Source organism: Schistocerca piceifrons, chromosome 5 (assembly GCF_021461385.2).
Source record: "Schistocerca piceifrons isolate TAMUIC-IGC-003096 chromosome 5, iqSchPice1.1, whole genome shotgun sequence".
NCBI classification, from domain to species: Eukaryota; Metazoa; Arthropoda; class Insecta; order Orthoptera; family Acrididae; genus Schistocerca; species Schistocerca piceifrons.
Window position 1 is genome coordinate 177,317,029 of NC_060142.1, and position 20,946 is coordinate 177,337,974.

The 20,946-nt window shown below is 43.4% G+C and overlaps 1 protein-coding gene across 1 annotated transcript; it reads right to left on the reverse strand.

Annotated features, from left to right (window-relative positions):
* Positions 1-1,442: 1,442 nt before the first annotated feature.
* LOC124798858 (trypsin delta-like) lies at positions 1,443-20,565 on the reverse strand. Its single transcript, XM_047262391.1, has 2 exons — positions 20,159-20,565; positions 1,443-1,767 (listed from the first exon to the last, which is right to left on the reverse strand). Exons 1-2 carry the CDS (start codon positions 20,563-20,565, stop codon positions 1,443-1,445), a joined length of 732 nt encoding a protein of 243 aa, XP_047118347.1.
* Between the last annotated feature and the right edge of the window lie 381 nt (positions 20,566-20,946).

Consider the following 20,946-nt stretch of genomic DNA (forward strand, 5'->3'; position numbering starts at 1 on the left):
TCTCCTACACTGGCCGTACACCACTGGTGATCGTCGAGGGGACACTGAATAGGGCACGGTACATCCAAACCGTCATCGAACCCATCGTTCTACCATTCCTAGACCGGCAAGGGAACTTGCTGTTCCAACAGGACAATGCACGTCCGCATGTATCCCGTGCCACCCAACGTGCTCTAGAAGGTGTAAGTCAACTACCCTGGCCAGCAAGTTCTCCGGATCTGTCCCCCATTGAGCATGTTTGGAACTGGATGAAGCGTCGTCTCACGCGGTCTGCACGTCCAGCACGAACGCTGGTCCAACTGAGGCGCCAGGTGGAAATGGCATGGCAAGCCGTTCCACAGGACTACATCCAGCATCTCTACGATCGTCTCCATGGGAGAATAGCAGCCTGCATTGCTGCGAAAGGTGGATATACACTGTACTAGTGCCGACATTGTGCATGCTCTGTTGCCTGTGTCTATGTGCCTGTGGTTCTGTCAGTGTGATCATGTGATGTATCTGACCCCAGGAATGTGTCAATAAAGTTTCCCCTTCCTGGGACAATGAATTCACGGTGTTCTTATTTCAATTTCCAGGAGTGTATTTCATCTTATAATACAATCTTGACATTATAATTTGCTTGCTATGCTTCCATGTTAATTTAAAATTGGTTCAAATGGCTCTGAGCACTATGGGGCTTAACATCTGTGGTCATCAGTCCCCTAGAACTTAGAACTACTTAAACCTAACTAACCTAAGGACATCACACACATCCATGCCCGAGGCAGGATTCGAACCTGCGACCGTATCGGTCACGCGGTTCCAGACTGAAGCGCCTAGAACCGCACGGCCACACCGACCTGCTGTTAATTTAAAGTACAACTTCCTTTCTTTAATATGGCATTTATATAGTCTTCCAGAGTGTCAGTTCTGGGCGGCATGTTGCTAGCAATAATATCAATGTTTCATTCTCTGAACTCTCTATGTTATTATTTATTCCTTCACATTTGAAAAACCTTAAATGCGTCAAGATATGACTATGATTTCTTGATATTTTATGTTTGATAACCTACGAAAATGCTGGCTGGCACAACTAATTTCATCTGTCATAGTGAGGGCTACCCTCGAAAATGTAAATCCTAATTAAATCTTTTAAAACTTCCCACGATATCAGGTGGTCACACATCCGAATGTTCATAGATATCCAAGCACTTGACAGAACTTAAAAGTGGAGAAAATTGTGTTGGTTTATTTCGATGAGAGGCCATGAATTCATATAATGTGTGTGCTCTTTGGTCGTTGAAAAGCAAGTTTAAATATAATCTCAAGCCAGAAAAGATAATACAATAAAGTTTAATTGTTGTTTCCTGAAGAAGAATATTACGTTAGAGTGCAGGCAATCTTAATAGTAATAAAAGTCAAGTATATGTGACAACAGAATAACGTCACGACAGCACAGTTAATTAGACGCCAGCAACAGCTCTGATCCAAGAGCGAAGGTTTCCGACGTTGGTGCAGACGGCACCATCTGTCTCGCAGTACTCGCTGCCCCAGGAGACGATGCCGACTTGCGTGGTGCCACTAACCAGCGGACCGCCGGAGTCACCGTAGCAGGTGCTCCTGCCAGACTTCCCGGCACAGATCATGCGTTCTGTGACGCCGAACCTGACCACGCAGCTGACGCGGCCTATGACGCTGATGTCGACCTTCATCAGAGAGGAGGCCGATGGGCCTTCTGTGGCTGTGTTGCCCCAGCCCGTTGTTGCCGATCGGGAAAGACCCATCCACCTGAGGTAGAGACACGAATTAATTTAACTACAGATATTATACGGGAGAGAGAACTGAATGTTCTTGGCAGGGTAGCACCAATGTCATATTGACACCTAAAAAATAGTTAAAAGGAGGGTAAGGACTGGGTGATTGGGTGGCAGGAGGGGGGGGGGAGGGATCTAGTAGCATCACACTCTTCAATAGCGAAGATATACACGCTAAATCTCTGTATGCCAACGTTGTGTGTAATCCAAGGAGTAATCAAGTTTTGTTTGACAACACTCGTCATGAAGTCACAGTGAAATCTTTTATTCGCATGCCCTTTGAATGCAGCCACGTTTCGTTTCAACAAACCAATCGCCACTTGAGATACAATGCTCAATTTTTCTGGTAAAATATAAGTAGTACGTCTTTTTTTTAAAGTTCAGTATGTGGTCTCGTTCTTACAAGATGCCTCGTCTCCTGTGGCACCTTTCAAAACCAAATCCTCTCGCGATGAAATTAAGTTCTATACGCAGATAGTTGCCAAGTTTTCGAAACGTCCGTAACCCTTATTATTGTTGTCATTGTTGTTACTATGCTCTTTAGTCCGAACAACGGTTTGATGCAACGTTCTACATAAGTCTTTACTCTGCAATCCTATTCGTCTGAAGTGCTGCCACAAGAACCCACATTAGAATCTACAAACTGCATTCATACCTATATCTCCCTCTACAATCATAATTCCCCCCACCTGGCACTCCCCATTAGTATCAGACTGATTATTCCTTGGATAAAAAGTTCTCTGTAAACTTTCCATGTCCAATTGGGAGAAAACCCCAAGCTTTCGGTAGCTACCTTCATCACCGTCGTCAAGAGCTATAACTTTCGTAAAATTGGCGAGGGTCGTACTTTTATGCTGAATCTACAGCACAGGTCTTACTGAATGACATCATGGTGACATAAAGGAAATGACGTGGCCTGAAGCGATGCCCTCCATGTGCATAGATAATGTTTGCGCACTCTATCCAGCGTTCCTAGTAGTGCATATCCTTCGCATGTTGGCAGTGGGCTATGAAAAGGCTTATCGTGCGCGTTTTATTTAATTGTGGAAAAATGCTCCTACCGGACCACAAAACGTGCGAAAATGTTCCCGTGTATTTGAAATGAAAGACCCTGACTGAAAAGTCGAAAACCAGCTGCCTTATTCTACCTTCCTCAGCAACTATAAAAATTTTCCACATAATTTCGACATGCCAAGATACTGGCACATTTTTTACAGGTAACTCACTTCAGACTCTCACAAGCTCCTCTAACTGTAGCTGACTCACACCCACTATTTCATCACTGTAAGTCGCTGTTACCCGTCCACTCGCACACTTTTTCAGTCCAACACCTTGTCATAATCCCTTTTATTGTCCTCTAAGTCACATTCAGAGTGCACTTAGTTCTGTCCCACTACTTCAAGTCTCTTCTCACTGTCGCTCCCTGTTCCTATTAACATCTCATTCCTTCGTTTGTCATATGCTCTGTCTCTCACTATCAGGGGCTCTACTTCCACTTTCTCTTTATGCCCTCTCCGCCACAATCGCAATGCCACCTTCACTCTTTTTCTAGCACTGTTCTGTTACTACCAACTATATTCCACTGTCACTGTGTCCCTTTCGTCCTCTCACACAGCCATTGTCTCATTCGTTCTTTGAGTAACACAATCTCTGCTTACTATCTCCTAGCATTTCTTATTTTCCGTCTCATTGCCATTGCCACGGTCTTCTTCTCTCCCGGCATATAATGGAGAGAATACGTTCACAAGCCAAATATTTTGGGAAATTTTTAAAGGTAGTGAAGAAGGCAGGACGAGGCAGGTGGTACTCTTCAGTCCGTGTTTTTTAAAATTCACATTTTTTGTGCTTCGATAGCAGCATATGTCTGCTGGTTCCCTTTTTATTCATCTGCAGCAGGGTATGTAACTCATATGAAAAGAAATGTATTGGTAAAATTTTGATAGTTTACTAATGTGAAATTGAAATAACGCAAAACACATTTTACATCTTACATCGGATCTTACGTGCAAAATAGTTTGCACGTGTTTCAGTACCACAACATGTGCTTCCCAAATGACAACGGAGACACTTTGCAGCATATTTCTCCGTGCTACGTCGCTTATAAACTACGATTTCACTTCACACCGCATTTTACGTGCGATTTTTAAGTCTATGAGTACGCTTCAACATCTGTTTCTCGGAAACGTATAAAGACGCGAAGAAAATTTTGAAGGTAGTGGGAGACCTGTATCTTGGTAATACATCGTAAAAAGATACGTTCATTTGCTGTGCATAGCCGTCTCGGAATACGAGGCCGGGTGCGGGAAACCCAAAAGACAAGGTTTTTGAGGTGTTTCCCGATAACGCATAAAGATTTCAGAAAACGGGGACGTTGCTCTTCTAGATAAATGCCTAGAGACTATACCGTTAAATTTGACAAATTTGCTACAGTTGCCTTTTTATTTACATTACGTCTCAGAAGATTTTACTTGTAGAAGTAGGATAACTTCAAACCTATGTATTTTGGCAACGTATAAAGACATCAATACAATTTTCAAGTTCGTTTGATGTGATTAGCCGTCTCGGAATCGTCCGCTGCATTACGATCCGGTGACAACGGCGTGTATATAGAAAAAAACTGTTTTATGGGGCTTTTCGACGAACCGCCCATTAACTATGGGTGTTCGCATATGTCCCTCAATTCCACCGTAGACCACCTCAAACCAGACACAATTAACCCATATCTTCCATTTGCCTAAGCAGGAGGAAGTGTGTAATATTCAAACTTCGACCGTAGGGCGCAGGATAATTACACTGAGAATGTTACAAATCTCTGGCACTCTAAGGCCGAAATTATCTTTAACATGTCTTAATAGGTCCTTAATTTTTCTGAGATGCCAAGAGTGGGTCTGATTCTTTGCCTGCTCAGGACTGTACCTGCATTAGTAGTTGTAGCACCGTAGAGTGCGGGACGCTTTATGTGTTGATCCTCCCGCCTTGTTGTAAGGCATGGCGTCTTGGTATTCTTGACAGTTTTGACCAACTGTCAAATATTTGAATACTCGTTTCTTTTGAACACCGCCTTCAGATGATTCGTCTCGTAGCATTGTCTGAAATAGTCCTAACTCTGTGAAGTAGGGTGTTCAGCATAGCTGGATACCAAAAGCTGCGTCGGTGAAGAAACAGGTTACATGCATCGTCCTTCAATTCACAAAGGGGCCGGGTCGTTTATTTACTTTCCTTTGCACCAGCACATTAAGGAAAGTCGACTTTCCATCGTTCTCCACTACCCTCGTAATTCTTATTTTCGGATGCTTTTTCCTATTTCCACTGAAATACTGCAGTGCCTCACTGCCATTTGACCGGATTAATAACGTAACATCAACGTATCTGAAAAAGCAGTAGGGATGAGGAGGGCATAATTCAAGGCCCGTTCTTCCAAATCTTCCAGGAAAAAGTTAGCTGTTGCTGGTAACAGTGGCGAAGCGATGGCTCTTCCACCAGTCACTTCATATTACTTTCCACTCCACAAGTAATACGTGACTGTCACAGTGTTAGAATGTTTTCTGTCAACTGGGCAATACGTACAGTCAAGCTGTGCCATTAATTTCTTTTCCCTGAATTTAGATTCAGGACTTTCTCAACAGTTTTTGGTTGAGCCTATCTTATCTTAGCATTCTTCTGTCGCTCCGCTTTTCAAAAGCTTCTGTTCTTTTCTTGTCTGAAACACTTATCGTCAATATTTTCCTGCCACATATGGCTACACTCTATAATGTTCAGGAAAGACCTCTTAATTAGTAAATTTATGTTAGATTTGCTGAGTACACAGGTTTGCCTGAGTATGTATGTACTTCAATTTTATTAATCCATTTCCTTCTTCCGCTTTTCTCTGTTCGACTGTTCTGCCCCTTCTCTGTCCATATCCTCCTGCCCATCTCTCTGGCCATTTGCTTTACTCCTCTGCCCATCTCCTCCCCTACTCTCTGCTCATTTCCTTCCCCCTCTCTCAGCCCATCTTCTCCATCCCTCACTCACTCTCCATCAACCCTTTGTTTGCCAATTTTCCCCTCCCCATATCTCCTCCCATCTCCTCCTCTCCCCTCTCTTAGTAGCTCCTTACTCTCTGCCGTCACTATCCCTTCCTCAGTGCATTTCCTCGTCATCCATATCTGTCTGTCCATTCCCTCCTCCTTCGATTCCGTGTCCATCTCCGCATTCTCCCTCTCTGTCTGTCCATCTCTTTACCCACCCTTTCTTTCCATGCTGTCACCCTCACGCCAGTAGATTTTTCTCCCCAGAATACTTCTTCCCAAAGAGTAAGCAATATGTGTGCAAAGAGCAAAAGGAAAGCCGAAGTTTTAACCCTGGCATACCCCCAACAATTGAAATAGATTTTTCTATCTTTCTTTTGGTCATCAGTCTTCTCAGTGGTTTGATGCGGCCCGACACAAATTCCTCTCCTGTGCTAACCTCTTGATCTCATAGTAGCACTTGCAACCTACGTCCTCAATTATTTGCTGAATTTATTCCAATCTCTGTCTTATTTTACAGTTCTTTCCCTCTACAGCTCCCTCTCGTACCATGGAAGTCACTCCCCTATGTCTTAACAGATGACCTAACATCATATCCCTTCTCCGTATCAGCATTTCCCACATATTCATTTCCTCTTCGATTATGCATATAACCTCCTCATTTCTTACCTTATCAGTCCACCTTATTTTCAACATGCGTCTGTACCACCACATCGCAAATGCTTCGATTCTCTTGTGTTCTGGTTTACCCACAGTCCATGTTTCACTACCATACAATGCTGTACTCCAGACGTACATTCTCAGAAATTAAGGACGATATTTGATATTAGTACACTTCTCTTGGCTAGAAATGTTTTTTGCCATAGATAGTCTGCTTTTGATGTCCTCTTTGACGCGTTCGTCATTGGTTATTTTACTGACTACGTAGCAGAATTCCATAACTTCATCTACTTCGTGACCATCAATCCTGAAGTTAAGTTTCTCGTTGTTCTCATTCCTGCAACTTCTCATTATCTTCGTCTTTCTTCAGTTTACTCTCAATCCATACTGTGTACTCATTAGACTGTTCATTCCGTTCGGCAGATCATGTAGTTCTTCTTCACTTTCAGTCAGGATAGCAATGTCATCAGCGAATCGTATCATTGATATCCTTTCACCTTGTATTTTAATTCCACTCCTGAACCTTTCTTTTATTTGCATCATTGCTTCCTCGATGTGCAGACTGAAAAGTAGGGGCGAAAGGCTACATCCTTGTCTTATACCCTTTTAAATACGCGCACGTCTTTCTTAGTCATCCACTCATATTATTCCCTGTTGGCTGTTGTACATATTGTATACGACCCGTCTGCCCCTGACTTTATCAGAAGACCTTCCACCATTTTACGGTGTCAAACGCTCTTTCCGAGTCGACAAATCCTACGAACGTGCCGATTTTTCTTTAGCCTTGCTTCCATTACTACCCGCAACGTCAGAATTACCTCTCTCGTTTTTTCACATCTCCTACGGCCAAGCTGAACGTCATCTAGCGCATCATCAATTTTACTTTCTATTCTTCTGTATATTATTCTTATAAGCTACTTGGATACATGAGCTGTTAAGCTGATTGTGCGATAATTCTCGCACTTGTCAGCTCTTGCAGTCTTCGGAATTGTGTGGATGATGCTTTTCCGAAACCCATGACTATTCGGTTTTCATCCCCCTGTACATACTGTATTACCCTTTCAGTAGTTTCATACACTTTCTCTACCTCTTCATCTTCTGAAGAAAATATCCAAAAAAAGTGCGCGTAAAAGTGCCACGGACTCCCTTACATTGAGATCCTCTGCGAGAAGGAGGACTTATCTGATCACGTAATAAAATAAACTCGAATTGATATGGATGACAAAGAGGATCCAATATTGGAAACAGGATTTAAAAAAGCTATGAAAAACTGAGATCAAAAGAGGTAGAAGGGATAGATATCATTCCATCGTAATTTCTAAACTTTTTGGAGGAAGTGGCAACCAAACGACTATTCAAGTTGATGTGCAGAATTTACGAGGCTGACAACGTACCATCAGACTTTCGGAAAAAATGTCATACACACATTTCCGAAGACATCAAAGGCATATAAATGCGAAACTATTGCACAATCAGTTTAACAGCTCATTCATCCAAGCTGCTGAAAAAACTAATCATCGAAGAAAGGAAAATAAACTTGGGGATCGGTTAGACGACGATCAGTTTGGCTTGAGGGAAGGTAAAGGCACCAGAGGCACTTCTTATGATGCGCTTGAGAGTGCAAGCTAGGACGAAGAAAAATCGAGACACGTCCACAGGAAATGTCGATCTATAAAGCGTGCGACAATGTAAAATTGCGCAGGCTGTTCGAAATTCTGAGAAAAATTGGAGTAAATTATAGTGTTAGAAGAGTAATATAAGATATATACAAGATCCTAGAGGGAGCAATAAGAGTGGAAGACAAAGAACGAAGTGTTCGAATTAAATATGTGGAAGACAGGGTGCAGCCTTTTGACCTTACTGTGCGATCTGTACATCGTAGACGCAAGACGAAAATAAAGGAAAGGTTCAAGAGAGAGACTACAATTCAGGTGAAAGGTTATCAATGATAAGATTCACTGTTGACGTTGCTATCCTCAGTGCAAGTGATGAATTACAAGCTCGGATGAACTGAATGAGCATTTTAATGTCTACAAATAACGGATTGGGAGCAAACTGGGAAAAGACAAAAGCAATGAGTTGTGGGAGAAATGTTAACAGCGAGAAACTTAACATCAAAATTGGTGGTTACGAAGTAGTTAAGGAATTTTGATGCCTTGAAAGCAAACTAACCAATGACGGACAACGTTTATACTCCGCAAGCCACCCAACGGTGTGTGGCGGAGGGCACTTTACGTGCCACTGTCATTGCCTCGCTTTCCTGTTCCGGTCGCATATGGTTCGCAGGAAGAACGACTGCCGGAAAGCCTCCGTGCGCGATCGAATCTCTCTAATTTTACATTCGTGATCTCCTCGGGAGGTATAAGTAGGGGGAAGCAATATATCCAGAAACGCACCCTCTCGAAACCTGGACAGCAAGCTACACCACGATGCAGAGCGCCTCTCTTGCAGAGTCTGCCACTTGAGTCTCCTAAACATCCCCGTAACGCTATCACGGTTGCCAAATAACCCTGTGACGAAACGCGCCGCTCTTCTTCCGATCTTCTCTATCTCCTCTGCCGACAAAACCTGGTACGGATCCCACACTGATGAGGAATACTCAAGTATAGGTCGAACGAATGTTTTGTAAGCCACCTCCTTTGTTAGATGGACTACATATTCTAAGAACTCTCCCAATGAATCTCAACCTGGTACCCGCCTTACCAACAATTAATTTTATATGATCATTCCACTTCAAATCGTTCCGTACGCATACTCCCAGATATTTTACAGAAGTAACTGCTACCAGTGTTTGTTCCGCTATCATATAATCATACAATAAAGGATCCTTCTTTCTATGTATTCGCAATACATTACATTTGTCTATGTTCAGGATCAGTTACCACTCCCTGCACCAAGTGCCTATCCGCTGCAGATCTTCCTGAATTTCGCTGCAGTTTTCTAATGCTGCAACTTCTCTGTATACTACAGCTTCATCCGCGAAATCCGAATGGAACTTCCGACACTATCTACTATGTCATTTATGTATATTGTTGAAAGCAATGGTCCCATAACACTCCCCTGTGGCATGCCAGAGGTTATTTTCACGTCTGTAGACGTCTCTCCATTGAGAACAACATGCTGTGTTCTATTTGCTAAAAACTCTTCAATCCAGCCACACAGGTGGCCGGATATTCCGTAGGCTTTTACTTTCTTTATCAGGTGATAGTGCGGAACTGCATCGAACGCATTCCATGGTGATGGAAGTCAAGGTTCAAACATGGCTCTGAGCACTATGGGACTTAACATCTGAGGTCATCAGTCCCCTAAAACTTAGAACTATTTTAGCCTAACTAAGCTAAGGACATCACGCACATCCATGCCCGAGGCAGGATTTGAACCTGCGACCGTAGCGGTCGCGCGGTTCCAGACTGAAGCGCCTAGAACCGCTCGGCCACACCGGCCGGCTGGAAGTCAAGGGAAATATCATCTACCTGTGAGCTTTTATCTAATATTTTCTGGGTCTCATGGACAAATAAAGCGAGTTGGGTCTCACACGATCGCTGTTTCCGGAATCGATGTTGATTTCCACAGAGTAGATTCTGGGTTTCCAGAAATGACATGATAGGCGAGCAAAAAACATGTTCTAAAATTCTACAACAGATCTATGTCAGAGATACAGGCCTATAGTTTTGCGCATCTGCTCGACGACCCTTCCTGAAAACTGGAACTACATGTGCTCTTTTCCAATTGTTTCGAGCCTTCCGTTCCTCTAGAGACTTGCGGTACACGGCTGTTAGAAGAGGGGCAAGTTATTTCGCGTACTCCGTGTAGAATCGAACAAGTATCCCGTCAGGTCCAGTGGACTTTCTTGTGTTGAGTGATTTCAGTTGCTTTTCTATTCCTTGGACACTAATTTCGATGTCAATCATTTTTTCGTTCCTACGAGGATTTAGAAAAGGAACTGCAGTGCGGTCTTCCTCTGTGAAACAGCTTTGGAAAAAGGTGTTTAGTATTTCAGCTTTACGCGTGTCATCCTCTGTTTCAATGCCATCATCATCTCAGAGTGTCTGGATATGCTGTTTCGAGCCACTTACTGATTTAACGTAAGACCAGAACTTCCTAGGATTTTCTGTCAAGACGGTACATAGCATTTTATTTTCGAATTCACTGAACGCTTCACGCATAGCCCTCCTTACGCTAACTTTGACATCGTTTAGCTACTGTTTCTCTGAGAGGTTTTAGCTGCGTTTAAACTTGCAGTGAAGCTCTCTTTGCTTTCGCAGTAGTTTCCTAACTTTGTTGTTGATCCACGGTGGGTTTTTCCCGTCCCTCACAGTTTTGCTCGGCACGTACCTGTTTAAAACGCATTTTTCGATTGCCTTGAACTTTTTCCATAAACACTCAACATTGTCAGTGGCGGAACAGTATATTCGTTTTGATCTGTTAGGTAGTCTTAAGTCTGCCTTCTATTACTCTTACTAAACAGATAAACCTTCCTCCCTTTTTTTTATATCCTATTTACTTCCATATTCAGGGATGCTGCAACGGCCTTATGATCACTGATTCCCTGTTCTACGCTTACAGAGTCGAAAAGTTCGAGTCTGTTCGTTATCAGTAGGTCCTAGATGTTATCTCCACGAGTCTGTTCTCTGTTTAATTGCTCGAGGTAATTTTCGGATAGTGCACTCAGTAAAATGTCACTCGATGCTCTGTCCAAACCACCCGTCCTAAATATCTGAGTGTCCCAGTCTATAACTGGTAAATTGAAATCTCCACCTAGGACTAGAGGAAATTTATGTCAAATGAATTCCAGATTTTCTCTCAGTTGTTCTGCCATTAAAGCTGCTGAGTCGGGAGGTCGGTAAAAGGAGCCAATTCTTAACCTAGTTTGGTTATTAAGTATAACCTCCACCCATAATAATTCACAGGAGCCATCCACTTCTATTTCACTACAGGATAAATTACTACTAACAGCGAGAAACGCACCACCACCGGTTGCATGCAATCTATCCTTTCTAAACACCGTCTGTGTCTTTGTAAAAATGTCGGCAGAACTTATCTCTGGTTTCAGCCAGCTTTCCGTACCTATAACGATTTCAGCTTCGGTGCTTTCTATCAGCGCTTGAAGTTCCGGTACTTTACCAACGCAGCTTCGACAGTTTACAATTAAAATACTGATTGCTGCTTGATCCCCGCACGTCCTGACTTTGCCCCGCACCCTTTGAGGCTGTTGCCCTTTCTGTACTTGCCCGAGGCCATCTAACCTAAAAATCCACCCACTTCACGCCACACAACCCCTGCTACCCGTGTAGCCGCCTGCTGGGTGTAGTGGACTCCTTACCTATCCAGCGGAACCCGAAACCCCACTACCCTATCGCGCAAGTCGAGGAATCTGCAGCCCACATGGTCACAGAACCGTCTCAGCCTCTGATTCAAATCCTCCTCTCGGCTATGTACCAAAGGTCCGCAGACAGTCCTGTCGACGATTCTGCAGATGGTGAGCTCTACTTTTATCCCGCTAGCGAGACTGGCAGTCTTCACCAAATCAGATAGCCACCCGAAGCCAGAGAGGATTTCCCCCGATCCATAGCAACACACACCATTGGTGCCGACATGAGCGACCACCTGCAGATGGGTGCACCCTGTGCCCATCATGGCATCCGGAAGGACCCTTTCAACATCTGGAATGATTCAACCCGGTATGCACACGGAGTGCACATTGGTTTTCTTCCCCTCCCTTGCAGCCATATCCCTAAGGGGCCCCTGACGTTGGAGCTCCCAGAGAGATGGCCACCGGTGTCAAACATAGGCCTTAATTCAAGGGAGAAATTTGTGAGAATGTATATTTGGAGTATGGAGGTGAATCATGGAGGGTGGCAAAATCGGAACAGAATATCATCTAAGCGTTTTAGAAGTCGTGCTACAGAAGAAAGTTACGTAGATTGAGGAGGTTCTCCGCATAATCGGCGAAGAAGAGAAGACGTTGAAAACACTGACAAGAAGAAGGAAGATGATTGGGAATGTGTAATGACATCTGGTAATAACCTCCATAACACTAGCGGGAGCTTTAGAGAGTAAAAGCTGTAGGGGAAAACCGAGGTTGCAATGTAAACAACAAATAAATGAGGACGTACGGTTTTAGTGTTGTAAGTGCTACCCTTAGATGAAAAGATTAGCACAAGCGACAGAATTTGGCGGCCCACATCAAATCAGTCAGAATACTGAGGAATGAAAAAAGTCCTGGTAACAACATCAATATGCACGTCGGTTCAAGTACTACTACAGGAATTAAGGGATTCACATAAACACTACACTAGTGCGTTCTTTATCGGCAACACTATTTAACATAAGCTCTAAAAAAAAGTACTTCAGGAACGAGGTATCGACATTGGGCGGAAATAAGTGTATGCGATTTACATGTACGGAAATACAAATGATTACAATATCATATAAATTCTCCACCTTTGGCTCTTATGCAAGCACTTATTCGGCTTGCATTGATCGGTAGAGTTGTTGGATATTATGCTGAATGATTGGTGGATTTGATCGGCAAAATCCGGTGGTGGTTACAGGTAACTGTCCATAATGTTCCACGCGCTCTCAGCTGAGCAGAGACTCGGCCACCGCTAGGGCAAAGATAGAGTTTGGCAAGCACTCGTACGAAGACGCACTAGAAACAGTAGCCGTCTGCGGGCGATCATTGTTTTGCTGAAATGTAAACCAAGGTTGGTTTGCTGTGATGGGCAAAAAACGGGGCGAAGAATATCGTGGAAATACCGCTCTGCTGCAAGGGTCCAGCGGATGACAACCGAAGTGGTCCTGGGGTGAAAAGAAATTGTCATCCCGATTACCCCGGCCATATGGCTTGTATCCCACCAGTGACTGCACGTCTCCAGGCGTGTCTCCGCTGGTCATCGGGGCTCAGTTCCAAGCGGATTTCATCACTGAAGACAACTCTACTTCGGTCAATGAAGTTCCAGGTCTTATGTACCTGACACCACTGCCAATGGTCTTCTAGATATACAGAAGTCAATGGTAGTTGGGAAAATGGCGCCGTGAGCACAGTCTCCTTTCTCTGAGCACCTATTGATGATCCTTGTGGTCAGTGAAGCACAAATTATACGTCCGAACGATGACAATGATGAATCCCGGGCTCTGGGCGTCTCTCTGACAATTGTTTGGTCCTCTCGCTCCGTCGTCTCTGTAGGTCGACCGCTTTCTTCTTGACGCTGTGTTTGGCCATGGTTCACATATTCCTGCCAACAACGGTGTAATCACTCCTGTTCAATTCCGGACAGATTCGTCGATTACTCCAACTAGCTTCTTGGAGCCTAGCTACAAGTCCTCTTTTAAATGATGAAATCTGCTTATATTGTTCAAGCGCCAATCTGCGAGGCATAGTTACTGTCCAACTGAGCGCACGGAATGAAATTCGCATCGACTTTATGCCCTAGTATCGACATGTCCCCTGTTTACCATCCTTGCCAGATACACGTTGAAACTGCGCTACAGAGTCAGCCATTCATCTATCAGCCGCTAAACTTACAGTTTTACGTTTTCCTTCGATACCTGTATGAATATCAATTTATGACTAATTTGCATAACTCCTTCTTGGTGTTTGTTTTTTTTTTTTAGTTTATGGTACGGTAACGAGATGACCAAGTTGTACCCCCTAATACAATAGGCACTGTACAACTAGATGTATGATCCTTGCATATCACGGCAAAGAAATCTAATTTAACCACATTCTTTTGTAGAAAAATACATCTGTGAGCAAAATTCACAGTAGAGAAGAAAATATTGTAACAGGCACGTAGACGAAAATGCATTGACTGTCACACTTCTTATGATTATACCATATGGTAATGATCCTGTATAGAACCTGGAAATATACTTAAACATGTTTGGAACGATGAACAGAACACTCCTGAACAAAACAGAGACGCAGGTAGCGCCTCAGTTCAATACGAAACACTGAAGCGCCAAAGAAGCTCTTATAGATATGTAAATAGCCCGAAAAGGGTGCTGCCGTCTGAAACGCCTATATAAGACATCAAGTGTCTGGCACAGTTGTTTGATCGGCTACTGTTGCTGTAATGGCAGATTATCAAGATTTAAATGAATTTGAGCGTGGTATTATAGACGGCGCACGAGCGATGGGACACAGCATCTCCGAGGTAGCGTGAAGTGCGGATTTTCCCATAAGACCGTTCCACGAGTGTACCGTGAATATCAGGAATCCATAAAACATCAAATCTCCGACATCGCTGTTGCAGGAAAAAGATCTTGCAAGAACGGGGCCAACGACGACTGGAGAGAATCGATCAACGTCACAGAAGTGTAACCCTCCCGTAAATTGCTACAGGTTTCCATGATGGGCCATCAACAAGTGTCAGTGTGCGAACTATTCAAAGAAACATCATGATATGGGCTTTCGCAGCCAAAGGCTCACTCGTGTACCCTTGATGACTGCACGACACAAAGCTTTACGCCTCGCCTGGGCCCGTCACCACCGACATTGGGCTGTTGATGACTGGATATATGTTGACTAGCCGAACGAGTGTCATCTGAAATTGTATCGAGAGGATGGATGTTTCATAACACACCCCCTGAATCCATGGACCCTGCATGTCATCATGGGACTCGTCAAGCTGTTGGAGTCTCTATAACGGTGTGGGGCGTGTACAGTTGGAGTGACAAGACACCCCTAATACTTCCAGATACAACTCTGACAGGTGACACGTACGTAAGCATCCTGCCCGATCATCTGCATCTATTCATGTCCACCATCCATTCCGACGAATGGTTCAAATGACTCTGAGCACTATGGGCCTTAACATCTGAGTCATCAGTGCCCTAGAACGTAGAACAACTTAAACCTAAGTAACCTAAGGACATTACACACATCCATGCCAGAGGTAGGATACGATACTGCGTCCGTAGCGGTCGCGCGGTTCCAGACTAAAGTGCCTAGAACCGCTCGGCCACACCCACCGGCTCCATTCCGACGGACTTGGGCAATTCTAGCAGGACAATGCGGTACCACACGTGTCCAGAATTGCTACAGAATGCCTCAAGGAACATTCGTCTGAGTTTAAACACCTGCGCTGGCCACCAAACTCCCCAGACATGAACATTACTGAGCATACCTGGGAGTCCTTCCAACGCCCTATTCAGAAGAGGTCTCCACCGTTCGTACTCGTACGTATTTATGGGTAGCCCAGCAGAATTCATGTGTCAGTTTCCTCCACCACTACTTCAGACATTAGTTGTGTCCATGCCACGTCGTGCTGCGGCATTTCTGCGTGCTCGCGGGGACCCTATACGATGTTAGGCAGGCGTTTCAGTTTCATTGGATCTTCTGTGTGTAATACTATGACTATACCCCCACTATTTTACAGAGCCGAAGTAATGAAATTCGAACAATTACAGAGAATAGCAGTAGTACAAATGAGCCTTCGAGATCTTTGTCAGGATACAAATTAAAATATCATAAGAGGAACGGTGAGCTATATGGTCTGTAAGTGGCAGAAAAGATCCAATAGCACAGAAAGCTTAGGAAAGTCATGCACTTTTGTAAAGTCAAAGGCGGTTTGTACGGAAAACCTATGACTACAAATACTCTAGTAGAAGAAGAATACCACGACCACGTAGGATATTTGGAAATCAGTTCCTATGGGGCCAAACTGCTGAGACCATAGGTTCCTTGGCTTACACAAACTACTTAATCTAACTTAAAAATGCTAACGTTAAAGACCACACACACACACACACGCATGCACGCATGCAAGAGGGAGGACTCGAACCTCCGACGGCGAGAGTCTCGCGGACCGCGCGGCTACCCCACACGGCGACTACGGATGATATGATGCGATAAGTTTTACATTGATTGACATAGGAACGGGCGTGATAGGTCAGACATCAGTTAACGCAATGGGGGCTACGCGCGTAGCTGGGGCTGTTTTCAGTGGACTTTGTGGTTTTTTAGGGGAGACTAGGGAAAGTACGAAAACGGTTTCAGTCTCAAAGGAAGGAAGGCAAGCACAGGGCGAAATCGGACCTAGGGACAATCGGTATTATAGTTGCAAATCATCGTGTATTTGTTGGAAAAGAACCGCAGCTCCAAGCTCTAATAAAAAGCACTAAACCTCATTTGCATGTACTGAAAGCTAACTAAAACTGGATATAATTTTAGGAGTAATTTTTACTAAGAACATTAGGGCACTCAGAAAGGACAGAGTGAAAGCAGTTGGTGGTTGAGCATTTGTTTCCGTCAGAAGCAGTTTATTTAGTAGTGAAATTGAAGTATATAGTTCCTGTGAGGTAAGAGTAGATGTCATACCCCTCCAACATTAAAAACCAGTCTTTTATCGACCCCCTAGACACAGAAGACATAGTTCCTAAAAGTTCAGAGATAACATGAATCTCATATCGTATAGATAACGAACTCATACAATTGTAGTAGTTGGTAGTTTCAATCTACTCTCGATTTGTTGATGAAAATACATGTTTAGAGCTTATGGTAGGCGTAAAAAAACTTTCGAAATCGTTCCACATGCTTTCTCCGAAAGTTATTTCGAGCGTTTACTTCATGAGCTCACTCGAATTGTAAATAATTGCGAACACACAATTTACATTTTAGCAACAGGTAATCCTGAGCTAAAGCCGAGCATAATGAATGATACAAGGATTAGTGAATGGCAAGAAAACCGTTGTAGAGACTAAATGCATAAACTTCAAGGCCCACCAAAAATAAACCGAAACTATATCTATTTATTGAAGCTGATAAATTTCCATTAACACCTTACAAACCAACAATGTAACCGTAGACTAGATTTGGCTTAAATTCCAATTAATGTAATCGACACCAATTGAGAGACAGATGCCAACTAAGTTAATAAAAGACGAAAGTGATCGCCGTGGTATACAAAACTCGTCAGAATACTTTTGCGGGAACAACGGGAAGATCATGCCGAACATCTTCAAAATTTGCGATCTGCAGAAGCTCAGAAATTAGCACGGACTTCCTTGTGGAGTACTTTCCTCTACGAAATCTGGCACAAAATTAAAAGAGTTTCTGGTCAAATGTAAAATACACCAACGGTAAGAAAAAAATCAATACGCTTAATGCGCAACAGAAATGTTAATGTTTCCACTGCCAGTGTCACTAAAACAAGGTTATTATAGACAGTTTTTCAGAATTATATCACCAAAGAAGACGAAGTAAATATTACAAATTTCTTAGCAATCATATACAGAATTCTTATCAATCATATACAACCGCTTTCTCGGCGAAAGATCCGTAACCATAGACTCAAAAGTTGCCGCAGATGACACTAATACTCGAAGAGGAAGTAGAAGGAATTCACTGAATTGCAAATCCATATTACATACGTCGACTTGCAGTAGGAATTTTTATTCGGGCGTTATGAAATACCTCGAAGTAAACAATCCACAATTACCTCCAAGAAAACGATCTACTAATACATAGTCAACACAGGTTCAGAAAAAAACTGTCATGTGATACACAGCTACTCTTCATTTAAACTAAGTAACAATGTTATTAACATGGGAGAGCTATCGGCATGGGATCTGAAAATGAGTTCATATTTCTAGATCTCCAGAATGCTTTTTACACCGTTCCTCACAAGCAGTCTCTTAAGATGTGTCGTCTCTCCTGTGCCACTGGATTCGTAATTGGCAGCAAGTTCTCATCTTGTACAGTTGACGGAAAGACATCGAATGACAGAAGTGGTATCTGGCGTTCCCCAAAGACACCGTACTGGCTCTCTTCTGTTCCTAATCTATATTAACGATTTAGAAGACAATTTGTGCAGCCTCTTAGATTTTTTGTAGATGAAGCTGTCACATATCGTCTAGTAAAGTCATTAGAAGATCAAATCCAAACGCTAAATAATTTAGACAAGTACCTGTATTGTGCGAAAGGAGGCCAAAAAATGGTTCAAATGGCTCTAAGCACTATGGGACTTAACGTCTGAGGTCTTCAGTCCTCTAGACTTAGAACTACTTAAACGTAACTAACCTAAAGACATCAGACACATACATGCCCGAGGCAGGATTCCAAACTGCGACTGTAGCAGCAGCACGGTTCCGGACTGAAGCACCTAGAACCGCTAAGCCACAGCGGCCGGCGAAAAAGAGGCCATTCACTCTAAATAACGAAATATGTAAGGTCATCTACATGAGTACTAAAAGAAATCCGTTTAATTTTTCTTACTTTATAAAGCACATATATGTAAAGGCTGTCAGTTGAACTAAATACACAAAGGTTGCATCTACGAACAACTTACGTTGGAACGATCACTCAGATTATGATGTGGAGATGTCGAAGAGGGCATTTCAATGGCAGGACAATGAAGATGGAACAGGTGTACGAAAGAGACTTCCTACACTACACTGTTCGTCCTGTTCTAGAGTAATGTTGTGCGGTATGGCATCCTTACCAGATAGGATTGACGGAGGACATCGAAATAGTTCAAAGAAGGGCAGGTGGATTTGAATTACTGCGAAACTGGAAGACAGTGTCATGAATATGCCTCCGAGTCGGGCAGTTATTACTACGTATTAACATAAAAGCGAATTTCGTTGCGGCGAAATTTTCTCACAAATTTCAATCGTCACCTTTCTCCTCCGAGGGGGAATTTATTTCGTTGACGCTCACATACACAAGGATAAATGATCATTGTAATAACAGAGAAGTCAGAGGTCGCACCGGAAGGTGTAAGTGTTAAATTTTTCCTCGAACAATTCGAGAGTTGAACACTGGAGAAACTATCTGAAGATTGTTCGATGAACATTATGTGAGGTACTTAAGTGTTAATTGACGAGTAGTCATGCAGATGTAGAACAGGCAAAGATGCATAACATGGAAATGAATATAATGACGGCGATGATATTTCTGGAGGAGAGTTTTGCTGGCGAGTTGAAAGCTCACGATGTATTTATTTGAGGAAGTATCGTTCTACAGACACACTAGGTTCTAACTATTTTTGAAAAAAATTGTTGCAGACGGCGATCAAAGTATATTATTTGGAATTAACTATAAAACAGTCTAGATCGCAAAGGTAGGAAATAAGAAGGTAACCAGTTTCGAGTATCACATGATCATTTTCTCGCCTTAAAGAAATGTTGATGAACAATGGCTACACATGGAGCACCACTAAATGACGATAATCAATTGCTCTAATTGATTATTTGTTGTTTATTACAGTTAGTCAACAATTCATTTTCCTTGTACATCCGTTGTCCATAAATACAGTTTTGAAGGTTCTGAAGATGACCACGTGATGATCGAAAACTGTCCCCTAGTAATTAATGCGGTTTTGCGATCTAAATCGTTTTATAATTTCATACATTTTTAAGAGATTTATGCACAATTGGGCTGCGACCATGAAAGTAGTCGTATGAACGAAAGTTAGTGGATAATAGAGCAACAAAATTAAACAGGGCGCACCGGTTGAAGAGTATATTTCCCATTAATCTATACGTGAGTGGGCCGCGCGGCATTAGCCGAGCGGTCTATGGTGCTACAGTCATGGACTGTGCGACTGGTCCCGGCGGGGGTTCAAGTCCTCCCTCGGGCATGGGTGTGTGTGTGTGTTTGTCCTTAGGATAGTTTAGGTTAAGTAGTGTGTAAGCTTAGGGACTAATGACGTTAGCAGTTAAGTCCCATAAGGTTTCACACACATATACGTGAGCGGCCTCTTAAAGACCCGTAGCCCGTCTAAACCCACTTGTATTACGGCAATATCGTAGTCGACTGTTTCCAGGGAGAACCCTTCGTGCAGCGCACCGTACGAAGCCGCGAGCATGACACCGCCGCTATCACGGATCGACGTCGCCGCTCTTGCGGTCACTACGACGATATCCAGGTCGTACAGACAGTGGGCAGCGGTCAGCACCCAGTTACTGCTGATGACAGACACTCCGCAAAAGTGCGAGCCCGCGTTTTGGAAGGAGACCATCCATGGGTAATCGGCGATGTCGGCGGGGGTTCCCCCAATTATTCGGCCGCCGCCTCCGGTACGAAATCTGACCGCGCTAGGCGCAGTCAATCCGCAGGACGCCAGCGACAGAACCAAGTCGATAACTCGCGACATCACGGCGACTACACTATGTGCTAGACGTGCCTTACTTTTATATCGGAGTCACACATTTGTGCTGATGTCACGGTCACGGATCAATAATTAATGAATGCAATTTCCGTCCAAATGGCACTCAACAAGCACTCCTGATTTTACGTCTCATTCTTTCAAGTCTTTCAAGTATTACTGAGGATTGTGCAATGCAGATAATTGAGACTAAGTGGCAACAAACATTCACTGTGAGCTATCATTGTTTTCTGGACCCTGTTTCGTAAGAAAACTCTCGCAACAGGTGTAGCCCGCCAACATATCATTATCATTTCGCAATGCAGTCCGACACGAACTAGCTTCGAGATCACACAAACTGAAGTAGCTGCTAGAGCGGTCAATATACAG

What these genes read in the sequence shown, in the direction of transcription:
- LOC124798858 (XM_047262391.1), bottom strand. Translation starts at nt 20,565, where the DNA reads ATGTCGCGAGTTATCGACTTGGTTCTGTCGCTGGCGTCCTGCGGATTG. An exon ending in GTCTTTAAGAGGCCGCTCAC is followed by an intron (nt 1,768 to 20,158) that starts GTATATGTGTGT and finishes TCTCTACCTCAG; the next exon opens with GTGGATGGGTCTTTCCCGAT.